We start from the raw sequence: 16,022 nt of genomic DNA, 5'->3' as shown, positions 1-16,022 counted from the left end.
TCCCGAGAACAAGGGCCAATCTGCTTCTTGAATCCATAGATTAGGATTCATAGCATTCTGAGAGCCAACACAACCAGGATCCCCGTTTGTATTGCCTCAACCAATCAAACTGCTTTTTGAACCAGGTTCAGCGCCTCTCGAACCACATCACCTATTGGTGCTGCCTTTGACACTCAAATAAACTCTTCAAACCCGAATGCTTGAATCTCAGACCAGCACAATGCTGCAATGTGCCTCATGGAGCCTGTCATTTGTTTGCCTTAAATCAACTGCTTGTCACAGACTCGAACCAGCAGTTACACTAACAACTTGACCTAGCTCGACCATAAAATGCTGCTTCATTGAGCCGCACACCAGAGCATCAGGAGCAATGCTTTGAACTATGGACAACCCTTGACTCAAATCACAGCAGCGTCACTCACTGACTCTACTTAGAGGTTACAACCATGACTCGAAATGGCTCGACCCCGAACCGATCCTTGTGAGCGCCCCAACCTGCATTGCTTGATGACCGCCTTCGAAGTGATCTGAGCACCATAATTACTCCGGCTCGACCCCAGCTCACATATTGGATCCACATCAGTCGATGCACTCTACCTTGTTTTGAACCTCTCACACAATAGCTCGAAGCCTAGTTTGATGCTATAGAACCACCAAGGACCGCAACAAGGTACTAATGACTGGCAACTGCCCCCTTGGTCCAATTTCGAGCACTAGAGACCGCTTAGATCACTTTTATCACTTTTGCTCCAAAGAACACATCCTTTTAAAGAACATTGTGACTTTTACTTGCCTTTCCCTACTGATTCATTAGCCAGAGTGATGTATCTTTCTATCTTTGCTGATTATGATTTCTTTCCTATGGGTGGGTTTTGTGTAGTGTTTTCTATTTAGTTATACTTTCATACTCTGTGTTTGATTAAAGTATATATTTTATAGAAATTTCATTGGACATTCCTTTATAATGATAGCACAAAAGGTGAAGGAGGTATATCTCTCAAGTATGTCTGTTTTACCGTTATGTTTCGGTTGGTGCTTGGTTTGTAGAAGTGTGATGGCTGAGTAGACGCTTTGCCTCCACTAATCCTTGCACTCCTGCAGGGCAGAAGTCAATTTGTCACAAGCACAAATTAAAGTCTCCTTAGTTTTCTCTCAAGCCCACGTCCCCAGTTCACTTAAATGCCCCTTTTTGCAAGAGACCTTTGTGTAAACATATGCATTTAGAAATTACTTGTCAATGAGACATATATCGTAAAAGTCTATTACATGCCCCTTTGATTTCCTGGTTTCTCAATGTGTAAACAAGTGGATTTAGTAATGGTGTTATGACTGTGTAAATCATAGAAACAAGACGACCATCAACCAAAGCATAACTGGTGGCAGGTCTGAAATAAATGAAAATAATGGCCCCATAAAAGAAAGTGACAACAGTAAGGTGGGAGGCACATGTGGAAAAAGCCTTCCGTTTGCCCAACATGGAACGGATTCTTAGAACAGAGGAGATGATACGAGTGTAAGATAAGAGGGTGATAATAAAAGAGCCAAGACCCACAATACTACCAGAAATGAAAACAAGTATAACATTTATAAACGGGCTGATGCAAGAAAGAGCAAAGAGTGGGGGAACATCGCAAAAAAAATGTCGAATTAATACTGGACCACAGAATGATAAACGAAGTGTAGCACATGTATGCAACATTGAATAGAGGAAGCCCCCTCCCCAAGAGAAAACAGCTAGGTTTGTACACACTCGCCCATTCATGATAACCGAATATCTCAAAGGATGGCAGATGGCAACATGTCGGTCATAGGCCATCACACTTAGGAGAAGGCACTCTGAGCAGGCAAAAAAGATGAAGCAAGAGAATTGTGCAATGCAACCAGTGAAGGAAATAGTTTTCCTCTCCGACAATAAACCTACTAGCATCTTAGGGACAGTAACAGTGGAATTGCAAAAGTCAAGTATGGATAGGTGAGTCAGGAAGAAGTACATGGGAGTCTGTAGGTAGATGTCTACTCTAGTGAGAACAATGATGGTGGCATTTCCAAGGAGAGTGCTCAGGTAAATCACCAGAAAGATGACAAACAGTGGTATTTGGAGCTCGGGGAGGTCAGAAATCCCCAAGAGGATGAACTCAGTGACTGATGTGCAATTCTCCATTACTTGATGAGGCTCATTCATTTCCATTTTATTGTTGACCTCAACACAGCAAATGAAATATACTGAAAATGCACAGCAGCTTCAGTAATAGAGTGTCATAAGAGTGATGTACATAGCTGGCATATTGTGCAAGGACTCCAGTAAGAAATGTCACATTTTGCTTCATTTGTGATTGGGTGTACATTCTGATGTAATTGACAGGCCAACAAATGTCCAAGACAGAGATCATACAAGTGGTGATTTCATGTTGCTGATGCGTTGAATGTCTTTGATTTCCTTCCATTATATTTCTTCTAGATTTTACACAACCATCTTTACCTGAAATATAAGGGGTAAAGTTACCAAATTTTCGCTAAGATAGCATAACAACTTCACAATATGACCAAGAATGATCATTTGTGAAGGTGAATTTGATAAGACGGCAACAGATCACAAGCAGTAGGTCACAAGAGCATGATTACTGAGACCATCATCCTCAGGAGATCATGAAATCAAACTGGATGAGCAATGGATTGAATAGAAAAATAATTTGGACTGAGAATCATGTTACTGCAGAGAAATATATACAATTATAATTCTATCCATTAAAAAAGCTTGGTCTGATAACAAGATCATTCCTAAGATTGATATCATTTGGTTTCAAAACCATCAACATTCACTCGGTAACATGCTGCAGAACTGACATTTTGAATGTAGTTCAGGTTTTAGCTGAAGTGCTGGAGAGATATAGAAAGTTATCAAAAAGAAAACAACTATGTTTCATGTTTCGAGAAGACAATTTGGACAGACAGAGCAAGAACAGTAGAATGCCAGGTCACTACATCACTTTTGTCACTGGTCTCAATCATCATTAAACCATATTTTGACAAAGGTGTCTACATAGTCAAATGTTGCCATTCATGTATATGTTTTTCATCTTTAAGAATCTAAAAATGAAATCACCAAAATGGGACTAGGGTCCTTTAGAGAACACTGTTGCAAAAAAAATCTCTTGAGTTTGAAAAATCTGGTGGAAATAGTTCTAGAGGAAATCAAAGCAGTTGCAGAGTTATTAAACCCATAGTTGTTAAATCCAGGCAGAATTCCTATAAGCACTCTGAAGAGGTCAGCAGGCTCACTTTCTTTGTGAAGAGCATTAGGTTGGTAACTGGTGAAGTTTTTCTTATGGTGTATAATGGTTTCATTGCTTTCGGTAAATTGACCATAGATCACATTCCTTGAGGTGGTCAGTTATGGCTTTTATGGGTTGTTTTTGTGGGTTAAGGGTGATAAGTCAGTTAGTCCCCTTCATTCTTTCAATGCTGGATGATTGATTTGTGTGTTCTTTGTCCTCCTTTAGTTGTTATATGTCATGGCATAGATACAATATGTGTAAGGTGAGTGCGAGCCATGCTGCATTGTCAGCCTTGTGTTTCTTTAACTATGGTGCTGGGGAAGGTGGTCATTTTTCTGCAGAATCTTTCGAAGAATGCATGGGGAATTTCTTATGACGCTACTTTTGCCTGATCTTGGTGTTTTTCAGATTAGCTGGTGGGGGGAAGTAGGTCATTTGGTGAGGTTAGATTGCCCTTAGTAGTGATGAAGGGGATATGTGTGTCAGTGGTGCCATTGGTGGTGAAGTAATTGGTTGGGTTTTGAGTGGTGCCTTTATGACAAATCAACTTCAGGGGCACCAGTGGCCCAGGGATAAATATTGGTTTCTAAACCATCAATCAGCCCCACAACTCTAGTACACCAGAAGGGATCCAAACAGATTGGAAACACAAGCAAATAATAAACCTCCTCGTCCAATTTTGGTAATGTGGACAGAACAGCAGGTTTATCTATGAAAAGTCGCGGATCGTTGGTTAGTTGCAATACAGCGAAAATACAATTCTTGCCCAGTGATAAAAGCGTCTGTCCAGTCAAGGTTGTATCAAAAATATCTACTTTATTACTACACTATTAAATACAACCCACCCTGTAAAGGAATGCAGAGGACAGACAGTTGCAAAGAAGGACATTTGATGCACTCTGAATACTGACAGGAGGGTAGTCGGTATGGTAAATTATTGCAAGAGTTCAAGGTTATTTGGCTTCAGAACAATGGGAGCAACAGGTCTTAAAACGGCTCTAGGGGCCTTCCAGGAAGGCCCAGGGTGACAGAACCAAAATGTACCTTGTATTTTAGGTGTTCTTGGTGCTCAAAGGGGTTGATTTGGCTACAGTGCGCTTTGCAGGATTCTGCAAGAGAGTTCAAGATGGGAGTCAGCTGCGGGTATCTAGCGGCAAGACAGTTTGGTTGGTGAAGCTTGTCGAATGGCTCCAGGCTGGCATACATGGCAGCTTAGGGTCTAGAATTGTCTCAGAGCTGGTTGGCGGTTCTGAAGCACTGGTCGAGACGTCCTGGAATTCTTTAAGCGACTGCAGCGTAACAATGGTCAGCATTGCAGTCAGTTGAAGCTTGAGGAACTCTACTGGCTCGAAAATGTACTTTGTGGGCGGACGTCTTTAGATGCTTGTCGAAGCTCTTCTCCCAGCTACTTCACTGGGCTCTTGTCGTCCTTAAAGGTGGATGGCTCAAAGCTGGCAGTGTGTTGCTGGCAGCTGTTTTGTCCTTTGCTGTAGGTTCATAGACCTTCTGGCACTTCCTACCTAGGAAACTTGCTGCAGAGCCTAGCAGGGCACATTGTGTGCTGGCTGGGTACCAGTTCTGGCATGACCAGCGGGTCCTCTGAGGTCTTTATCTCCCTCTGTTCCCTGGGAGACGTTTAGGGGAGGGATCTTGCTTCCCTCTTTGGAGATCCTGGCCTACCTTCACTGGCAGAAGATCTAAAGCAGACTGTACCTTCAGCCAGGGTCCAATGAGGAATTCTTCTTGCTACTGCTTGCAAATTCTTTAGATGATCGGCCAAAAGAGGGGCTCATCACTTTTTGAAAAGCCAAATCGTCCACAGTGATTGGTGTAGGCTAAGCCTACCTTAGTGAACCAATACTTGGGTCCCCAACAACAATCTTCTGTATTTGTGAGGTCATAACCAGAGTGCTTTGCAACAGGAAATGTAAAAGGGTGAAAACATGTGATACTAAATCCCAGCCATCTTCCTGTCTGTTGTGGATCAAATAGTCTCTCTGGTTAATCAATCCCTCTGTGGTTTCTGATTAAAGCTTCAGGTCTCCCTTGAAGCTGGAGTGAGACCAGACTCTCTGGCTCCTGCAAACCGCATTCGCATACCTTATGAATGGGGTCCCTTTGCGGGGTGGGCAACTGTAAATATGCAGTCCCAGACATGACAGTTCACTGTCATAAATACTGAAGGCGGGAGCTGGCTTCAGGTTGACACAGTTGCATAGGAAAGGTTGTTGGGGTGCCGACACATGTTTCAACCAATCTGGTCGTTATCAGGGCTGTACTTTGGAAAACAACAAATGTCAACATAGCAATACGTGCAAAAAGAAAGGTTGGTGCCATTGGTTCAAAAATATCGTACATTCACAAGTGTTGCAACAGTAACATCATGTACAAAGAAAAAGAAAAAGAAGGACAAGAACATACCAGAATGAAAAAGTTGTTTGTTGCATGTAGGGGAACCAGTAGTAGTCCATAATCAAAGGAAAATACAAAATGCAAGTTAATAAAAAGAACCCAATTGGTTGGCCATAAAGAAAAGCCAGAAAAATCATCGAGGTACATGAACGTGCACGTGGGATGGTAAAACATACCCTGAGTCCAGTAGTACAATGAGCAATTGCTCTAAGTGAGTAGAAAGTGGTAAAGCAGGATAGATACCTGAAAAGAGCAATAAATAAAATTCTAAGTCAAGCTTATACAGTTAGTGATGCTTAGACAAACTGTAAAAAGAACGGCCAAAGTGAAAGCACTATATGAAAAAAATATTTTGACATCTACATAGTTTTTGTCTTAAAATGATCGTAGGTTTTTAGCCAAGTAGCTACATCATTTGAATGGAGTAGTAGGTCTGTGGTAAATTTACATAACATTTACAAAAATAAGGGTGCCTGTTAAGCGGCAGATCCTTCAGGCAAATCTCATGAATCAGAAAAAAGAATGGATCTCGGCAGCTGAGACTGAAACCTTTCTTCATATAAACACTGTTAGTCTTGTCAATATTACAAATATATTTATTTATATACAATATTCACAGTATTAATTCGTACACCATCTTACTTAAATGAAAAAATATATGAAAAAATTATTTTGATATCTACATGTGTATTCCACCATTCATATCATCATTTGTTCACACACACATTATCAAATATATCTACACAAATGGATTAATAAAGCACCCAAAAGTACTCAAGCCATTAAACAATTCCTAACACCTACTTCCATTCTACATCGGTTTTCATATACAATTCAAATAGCAATCTGCTTATTTGCCATGATTGACATATGTTTCAGTCATCGTAAAAGCTACAGGTGAGCACAAAAAAACTTAATGCAACCTTCTTCAGGATGCGGGTAGGTTAAAAATACAACCTGCCCGGTATTATAGAGTGGAAGATGTCATCTGGCCTGCATCTACAAATACACAAATACTACAACTTAAAATGGTTTCAGTCTATTATTTCAATGACACAGAAAAACTTGTGTGCATACAATCAAAAATGTGTATACTCGCTGGCACACAGCGCCAAATAACAATGTTGAGTGTGGTGTCAACACAGGAGTGAATCCTCAGCCCTTCTGTGGTACACGTGACCGGGGCCTGAATAACTAATCAGGCGTATTTCCCTTATGTATAAACTCAGTGCACAATGCAGTAATCCATGTCACTGGTCCCAGGGTATAAAGTAAAGAGACACCTGCATCTGTTTCCTGAAATTTACATAACTTACATAAGTAGTGACTGGTAGAAATTGGTGTTTCCGGGGGTTTCACTGGGATAGCTGTTTTGCATTTTTTTGTTTGTCCTTCTTAGATATATTTGAGGATGAGGATGTTATTGAAAAACCGTGTTTTCATATGCACAGGTGAGTGGAGGATCTCTGGTTGCCCAAGGGCCATTCAATTGGGTACCTTTTTGCATCAATCAATATGGCCACTAGTGGCATCATCTTTATTTTCATAGTTGAACAGAAATGCATATGGTAGTATGTGAGGCGAGGTATGATGTGTCGAGATGCTTGGCAAGAGGGCTAGGTGGTGGCACTTACACTGCTCTGTGGTACGCATCCTTGTTCCTGAAAAATAAGAAAAGGGTGCTTTCTGAAGTGTAAAACACTGAGGTTTGCCTCTGTGAAATACTGACAAAGGCTTTTTTTCATATTTATTTTAAGTTGTGTCTTTTATTACTGGGCTGGATCAGACACAAGTGTGAAATGGAAATGGCTGATGGCCCCTTTCCCTGACAATTCACAGCTGACTAGGAATGAGCTATTAGCCCCCCCAAAGCCCCTCATTCTGTGTGTATGCCACAGTAAATGCCTGCACCACATAAACCTGATTGTTTCTAGCTAGTCTGTGTGTGTCTAAGTTGGCATGAATCAGTGAGGTAATAATGCATATACACTTGCACATTTTATTTAGAAGATTCTTGAGTGAAACAATTCTGTGATGTGAAAACAAGCAGGGCAATATGCTGATATCCGGTTGTACTGTGCAGGTGAGTCAATATCATGCATAATGGTGTTGTAATTAGAATAAGGGTTGTTTAAAATAAATGTTGAAAACAAGGAAAGTGGGTATTTTGAAAAAATGGAGACGAGCATGCGTACAACTTTAGACTGAGCGTGCCATCACCGGCAAGGCAAGAGAGGCTCTAAACCCAACTTTCAGATTGGGCAGCTTTGAGTGATCCTAAGCAAACTACATAATCAGACGTGCGGCAGAAGGTGTGGCAGGCAGGGCTGTCTGTGTGGGATTAAGCATGGCAGGCAGGGTTGTCTGTGTGAGGTTAGGTGTGGCAGCCAGGACTATCTGTGTGGGAGAAGACGTGGCAGGCAGGGCTGTCTGCGTGGGAGAAGATGTGGCAGGCAGGGCTGTCTGTGTGGGATTAGGCAGGCAGGCAGGTCTGTCTGTGTGGGATTAGGCTGGCAGGTAGGGCTGTCTGTGTGGCAGAAGGTGTGGCAGGCAGGGCTGTCTGTGTGGGATTAAGCATGGCAGGCAGGGTTGTCTGTGTGAGGTTAGGTGTGGCAGCCAGGACTATCTGTGTGGGAGAAGACGTGGCAGGCAGGGCTGTCTGTGTGGGAGAAGATGTGGCAGGCAGGGCTGTCTGTGTGGGATTAGGCAGGCAGGCAGGTCTGTCTGTGTGGGATTAGGCTGGCAGGTAGGGCTGTCTGTGTGGCAGAAGGCGTGACAGGCAGGGCTGTCTGTGTGGGATGAGGCTGGCAGGCAGGGCTTTCTGTGTGGGAGGAAGCGTGGCAGGCAGGGCGAGTCAGCATCCTGTGGCTCCTTTTTCTGCATGTGGATCAAGGAGCGCCAGGGTTCCATTCTAGGACAATCACTCCATCGACCTTTGATCATTTGCAAGAACCAGCTTTAAAAAGCATGCTCTGCTGATGAAAATAATGGGAAACATAGAATCACGTGTTTATTGATATGTGGATCATTAGTTGCTCAAAATGAAAAAAAAAAACACCGGTTCTGGTGAAACGATTAATAATCTATCAGTATTTTGCTCAATAGTTTACGTGCTATTCGGCGTAGCCCTCCCTACATTTAACTTCGCTGCTAATACACACTAGAGTATAACTACACATGCATCCGTTTTCCCCAGCTACTCCGCTGTGAGTATTCGTGCACAGTCAAATAGAGAGATATATGTGACCTAAATTCCATGGACCAGATTTGATCATCATTCAGTTACGGTAGCCAAGGAAACATTGGGAGACCCATGGGGGGAGGGTGGTTGGATGTCTACTGTATTTTGTGCAATGGTGCACCTGTAGCAAATGTCCAGCACACGTGTTAATTCATTGCAGGCCTTTGCCATTTTCTTCCTGTAAGGATGTACTTGCTAATGTTTGTGAAGCTAGTTCCACAGGTACGCAGTGCAGCCAGGAGTGGGGAGGTGGGCTACAGGGGTACCCCCACCCCTTCTTCTGTCTATACAGGTTTGTTGGGCTTGCACATGAGTGTTCCTGCGATTCCTGTTTGGTTCTGTCAGCTAGAGGGTCCTAACTCCAGAAGTGTCCTGGTGCAGGCCTGTAGGATCAGTGAGGTGGGAGGTCCTAGCATGGTGGGTTAGGCCAGTTCCTTTCTATGCAGGTTTGTTTAGTTGATGTTTACACATCTGTGCGATCCCTCATCAGTGCAGTCTTGCATGGAGATGGGTCCCTATAGCCTCCCCCCATACCTGAAGAAGCACATTACACATGGTTTCTGTCCAAGGCAGAAAGAGAGGAGGCGATTTGTCAAGAATCGCACACCGTTTGGCTCAAGTTTAGAAGCTCAGCCTGGACGGGCGGTTTCCAGGTTCAGCTGCTAGACCGCACCCCCAATGTGAAAGGGTAAGGCGCGTGAAGGCTAGAGAATACGACTGTACTGGAGAAATGTTGGCATATTTCGAGAAAGGTGTGGAACAGGCACACGGTAAAGTGCGCCCTTTGAAAGCTATTGCATTCACGAAATTCCACAATGTCAATGGGTTGGCTGGAAATCAAGGCCACCCCATCTCTAGCCCACTCTCCCAGTTTACACCTCTTCCCTAATGTGGCACACATTTGAATGATTCTGCACTTTTTAAGATGAAACGCAAATATGTGTGTTATGTTTGTTTACAGAAACTCTGTGGATAAGCGTAACGTCGATTTGTATTGTTTTGCCAATCAGCAATTAGTTTCCCGCGAATAATTCAACGGAGGTGCATGCACACCTCTCCCATTACAAGAAATAATTACAATAAATGGCTGTGAGGGTTGTGATGGGGTCGCTGGGAAAGGCATGGCAGCATCACCAGTCAAAGTGGACCCTAGATACATGTGAAAGCACTTCATGTGCACAGTATCAACATTTACATCTGTCATACCACCAACTTTGGCACACATTTACAAAAACAGTCTTTCATAAAGCTAACCAATCTGGCTTCTGCATGGGCATTTTTCAGGCATTCTCCTTTGTCCATCTGTTGCCATCATATGCACAGTTGCGCTGCTCATTTTCTCTGGTGCTCAAATGTCAGGTATTGCAAATGTATGGCAGCTGTCCAAGTGCTCATGCGGGATTAATCTGAATTGGGCAGGTTCACATATCCTTGGCTTGGAACTACGAAGCGGGGATAGGAAATGATGAACGTCACTTCCGCCTTTAACGCAGTCAGCGTACACACGGCTCTTCTTGGCATTCCACATGGACGGTTAGTGCTCGGCAAAAGGAAATGCCCGGCACGGAATAGAGTGAGTTTGGCGCCCATCGGATGTGCACGTAGGTCCACCTTTAATGCAGTAACTGAACATCCTGCTCTCCCTGGCATTCCGGAGAACACACTCAACAGAACTCCGAGCTGCACATTTCCTTCTGCAGATGGCCACATTCCCTGCAGAATGCCAGGGAGAACAGTGTGTGCCCTTATTGCATGAAAGGAGGAAGTGCATTGCAACTGCGGAGGGCTTCTCACACTTCCTGGATCTGGTACATCTGATAGGGGGCCAATCCACCGCAGCCTTTCCCCCACCGTATTCGTGGCATTTCTACGGGGGTAAGCATGCCGTGCGCCACTTCTAACCCCATACCCATTCCCCATCAGCCAACTACCCTTAACTAATAGAAAACATATGCCCAACCACAGTAGCCCCTAGAAAAATGTTGAGAAATAATGCAGCGAAACGGTTGTGAAAAAAAAAAAAGATTGCCGATGCCAACAGTTTGGGACTTTTGTGTAGGCATGTGGAAGGCCCTGCCGTAGTGGTATTAGCTAGCCATTGACGATAGCAGGTGCACAATGGTGTTAGTACAAAGGCTTCAAAAAGCAGTACCTGGCAAATGACTAACACTTACAGACAAGCTAAAACTGTTGGCTTTGCCAATACCTGTTTTTAACAGGACTTCAATGGAGGACACGCATAGTGCTTATAAATTGAGTGGCTGAAGGCAGACATAGTTAAAGCATTTTTATTACACCAGTAGTGTGGTCACTCCTCCAATTAAGTCATTAACTCTCAGGAGACTGCTTTAGAAAACACTGGAAGGCACTTTAAGTGACTGGTTTGATGGTAAGGCTTGTTTGAAACGAGCTCAAAGAGTTCCCATGAGCTGGGCTTTTGGGCAGGGATGGGCAGGGACTGCTTTGGAAAGGCAATATGGATTAGCATGTCCATCGGCAGTCAATGGGTGGGCAAATAGCCAAACAACACCTACATGCTGTGCGTCCCTCCTCATAAGCCATTTCTTCCTATCTGCCCTCTAATGCGATAGTTTCGGATTATAGGTGGCACAAGTGTTGCCTAGTAACCCAAACTAAAAATGGGGGGACACGGCTGCGATGAGTTGTGCAAACAACCCAATTGATGTCGCTAGCTCTCAGCTATATGACAGTTGCCAATTGATGTGTGAGCCACCAATGAGCCAAAATAAAAGATAATCTCGTTTTTCAGATGCATTGCTCAGCTTGTTTTGTGTGAGGATCTTTGAAATAGAATTCCATGCTTCCTGTCAAAGGATTTATTATTTATTTACCTCTTCCAATGACCTGTTTCTGCATCATCAGCAATCGTGTCGAGAGGTGACCCAGAGAACAAAAATCCTCATGTCAGGTAAAGTGTCTCTTAAATCGCGTCTCTCTTGTCGGATTTAGCTCTGCCCTTGAATACATATTCGCTCATTTATTTATCTATGTTTTCACACAGCATGGCCTCTTTAGACTGGTCAAATATTAAACCTCAGAAATGCTGTATCAATACAAGAAAAGAATGCGAGCGCATCCTTCCATCAAGAGGAAGGAAGTGCCAGCAGAAGGGCTGGCCCCTGATTGGGGAGTGAAAAGGAAAGCAATGGACTGGGGGCGGGAGGGGGAATCTGACAAGAGCATAAAGGTGTTTGCAGCAATTACTAAACGAATTTGAACATGAAATTAGTGAAAGCGAAGAGTGTGGTCGATATGACGATTTTTCATCTTACATTGATTATTAAAAAGTGGTTTGTGGGTGCAAATCAGAATGGATATGGCTACCAACAGGGGATGTCCAGTGAAAACTGACAGACCATGTCCCTTCTGCATGGAAACACGGGCAACACCAGATACCAACTGCAAGACGAACTGGAACATGTGATTAGTAATAGCAAAGACAGTGGTAGATATGGCAATTACTCACCTTGCGTTGATTATTAAACAGTGCTCTGTGATTGCATTCCAGTGACTTCAGGCTTTGGCATCCAGCATATTTATAGAGTTCCTTGTGAAGGCCTTTGGGATCATGTCCCTCTTTGCCTATCTTGAACTCTCGGTTTGTCAGCGCCATCTTGGATCCGTGCCATATGTCCCCAGCGCTTTTCAGTTTTCTGCTCAGTGTTCAGTGATCAGAGATACCATCTAATTTTCAACTCTTGAATCATTAATTGCCTTGCTCAATAGTCTGAAAAGTTGATACCCGATACGTTCCCATTATAATCAGTCCGGACTTCACTCTGTTTGTATTGTGGGGCCTGACTCAAAAGTGGGTGTTATGTATCTGTCCTATATCTGGTTCCAGGACTTTAGATTAAACCAATAGCCAAGCGTCTCCAGAAACAGTAACACGTGAGAAGAAGCCATATTACATAAAGTATACTTGCTGGTGCTTTATCATATCACGTTGTTGATTTAATTTCTTTTATTTTAATCTCCTTGGCCGAAATCATGCAATTGATTATTTCACATGCTGGTACAATACGTCGGGTGATATGTTCCACGTGTCATGCGCGTTTCATTATGTTCCTAATGTGCAGCTGATGTGTGCTCAAATCAGCAAAACAAAAAAAAAGAACCAATGCCAAGGTATTTATAAATGTGCTAGGTTGTATAGTCAATTGATCTCGGTAATTTTTAGGCCACTTGGCATCTCATACCGTATGCCCAGCCACAGGCATATTAAACCCAGGACAACCTGGCATGAACAGTTCCTGCCAGGGAATGCTAGGTGCACCTTTGTGTAGCTATCTGCTGAATCCTATCAAAGGCCCAGGCTTGGTTGACCCGGTGCAGCAAAATACATGTTTTTCCATGTGTTGATGTGGCACACCAAACACATAACATGTTACTTGTTCGTTTGCAAAATTCACAGGCACCACAGGATTGAATTTCCCAGAATGCACTCTGCACAGTCATTGCAGATGTTTACACTTGTCCTTTCATCACTCAATACAGATATCAGGGGGGGCTCTATGCAACCTTCCAGACCACATTTCTTTAGCCCATCTGTGCCAGAGCAGAAGGGAACACACCATATGCAAATCAGTATTGGAATTGCCACCAATGGGTGCAGTCAAGCACGAAACAAGAGGACTTTTGTACTGAATCACCAATAATGACAGGCATGTTTCATCACGGCCCGGGTATAAACTCCCACAAACAGAGACACTAAATATATAAGAAGTGGAAAGCTTTGAATGAATCTTAACCAGTGGCGTTGCTCTCAGCAATCTTCCACGCCACAGTTTTGTATCCTGTCTGCGCCATTGCAGAAGGTGAGTAGTCCTATGCAAATCAGTATTGGTAAAGCTACCAATGGTAAGAGTCCAGTGCAAACTGGTAGGCCAGGCCTCATCTGCACAGCTACATAAAACAACCCACATAAGGTTTGGGCTTGTTGAGCCTCATTAAAGAGGTGCTGCTTGGTCTCAAATGGCACAGCAAGAAAAGGACCAATGTCTGGGCCCAACCCCTCTACTTAGTGAGACAAACTATGAAAAGAAAATGTGATGGGGTTAAGGTATTGTATGAATCTTAAACAATGAAATTCCTCTGTGTAACCTTCCAGAACACTGTTTATATCCCATCTTCATCATCGCAGAAGGGGGACAGCCACATGCAAATCAGTGTTGGTACTGCCACCAATAGTAGCAGTCCAGCCCAAACTGCGAGGCCATATCCTTTCTGCACAGATACACAAGCAACCCTGATACCTTTCAGCATTGTCAGGCCTCATCAGTGAGGTGCAGCTTGTTCTCTTATGGCACAGCAAGCCAGGGACCCATGTCAGGGCAAACCCTCTCTCACTTATTGGGACCAATTATTAACAAATAATTTGTTTTGGGGACGATTGTAAATTAATTGTAACTGCTGGCCTTGTACTGGGCAACATTCCCAAACACCATTTGGAGCATGTCTGTACCATTTTAAAAGGGGGCCAGATGTATTTACCTCAGTATTGTTACTACCACAAATTGGAGAAACCCAACCTCAACTGATACATATCCTTTCTGCACAAAAAAGCACAAACTACATTAGACATGTTTCGGCCTAGTTGGGCATCATCAGTGAGGTGTGGATTAGTCTCCCATGGTGCAGCAAGCAAGGAACCTGCAACAGGCAAACATTCTTTCACTTAGAAAGACACACTACAACCAGAACATATGATGGAAAGAAGGTTTGAAATTCATCTTAACCACTGGCAGGGCTCATCTGACATGTTGTTACATTCTTCCACATAATCAGTGGTATTAAGGATAACTATCCCACCCCAACTTTCCTGTAGCCTAATAGCAGGCAAGTTGGTTTCTCTGGTATCCCAGTGGGGGACCACTAATTGTATTATTTGTATTTATAACATTACTAGGGGTGGCTTCTAATGACAACAACGTTGATAACGTGCCCTCTTTCTTCATCTTCAGTTTAAAACTGCAGGCAACATCTAAAAGAATTTGAAGTCCCTGATTTACCTTCAGTGACCATTCCACACATCCGGGTGCCTATCCAGAATCTTAAATAGGTAAAAATCTCATACTGCTTTCCACGCAATGAGATGAAGATTGATGGTTTAATTTTTATGAAATGATGTACTACAACAAACCCTGTATCATGTTTGCTTTGCTGAAAAGCCAATTTGTTGGCATTGTTTGAAAATGTCCACATTCACAGTGAAGAGTTTGGTAAATACTGATCGCCAGATTTGTACCATGGATTACTCACCAGGTACTTACACATACATGCTCTAAAATGGGGTATGCTCCAAGTCAAAGGTAAAATCTTAATGACAATCCTATTAGTTATTTAGTTATTGAACCTAAGACAGTATATCTCTTTTTGTTTTTAGCCAACGAAGTTTGTGGCACTTCTACTGAATCTTAAGAAATATGCACCTTCCCTTGCTTCTGAACCCCTGACGAAAGCCCTGGATTACACCAGGTGGACAGAAACTTGTTGGGCAACATCTGAACACAGATTGATGTATTAATATTTAACTGTTTTTTTTGTCCTGAGAATATCCATTTTAGTGACCTTCTTGGGCTACGTATGATTACTATTTTCAAATGAAAGTGCCTTTCATGTTTCGCTGTACAAATTTAGAATATGTCCTAGATTTTAATACTGTATAGTTTGTATACCTGTCACATTAAAGTATTTTGGTATTATTTTGATATATGTTGAACAAGATCATTTTTTTAAGATTGTGTTCTATGATTTACAATAGAGGTATTCTGCAGGTCTAGAGACTTGGTACATGTCTTTCCTGTAGTATATTGTCATAATAATTGTACCCAAGGTAATTGAGAATACCCACTAACCCGAGCTAAATCCTGGGTACACAGCTTTAACACTGTTTACCTTATGTAGCCACCATGGCATGTTTCTTCAATTCAGTTGAGATGCAGTCAATTGTTTAACCACTCTGGTGGAGAATCTGGGAGCACTCATACCCAGGTGCAGCCACCCGCTCAATGGTGAAACCCCTGGAGTGGGCAAATGCTGTATCCCTTAGCGCTCCTCCAGTACATTTTAGA

The 16,022-nt window shown here is 42.9% G+C and overlaps 1 protein-coding gene across 1 annotated transcript; it reads right to left on the bottom strand.

Annotated features, from left to right (window-relative positions):
- Positions 1-1,234: 1,234 nt before the first annotated feature.
- Positions 1,235-2,188, bottom strand: LOC138514585 (olfactory receptor 5V1-like). The gene has a single exon (XM_069630040.1). The coding sequence runs from the start codon at positions 2,186-2,188 to the stop codon at positions 1,235-1,237; it is 954 nt and encodes a 317-aa protein (XP_069486141.1).
- Positions 2,189-16,022: the final 13,834 nt, after the last annotated feature.

The sequence above is a fragment of the Ambystoma mexicanum genome, chromosome 12 (genome assembly GCF_040938575.1).
Source record: "Ambystoma mexicanum isolate Mex_15411 chromosome 12, UKY_AmexF1_1, whole genome shotgun sequence".
Taxonomy (NCBI): domain Eukaryota; kingdom Metazoa; phylum Chordata; class Amphibia; order Caudata; family Ambystomatidae; genus Ambystoma; species Ambystoma mexicanum.
This window is presented reverse-complemented; position numbering and strand designations above follow the sequence as displayed.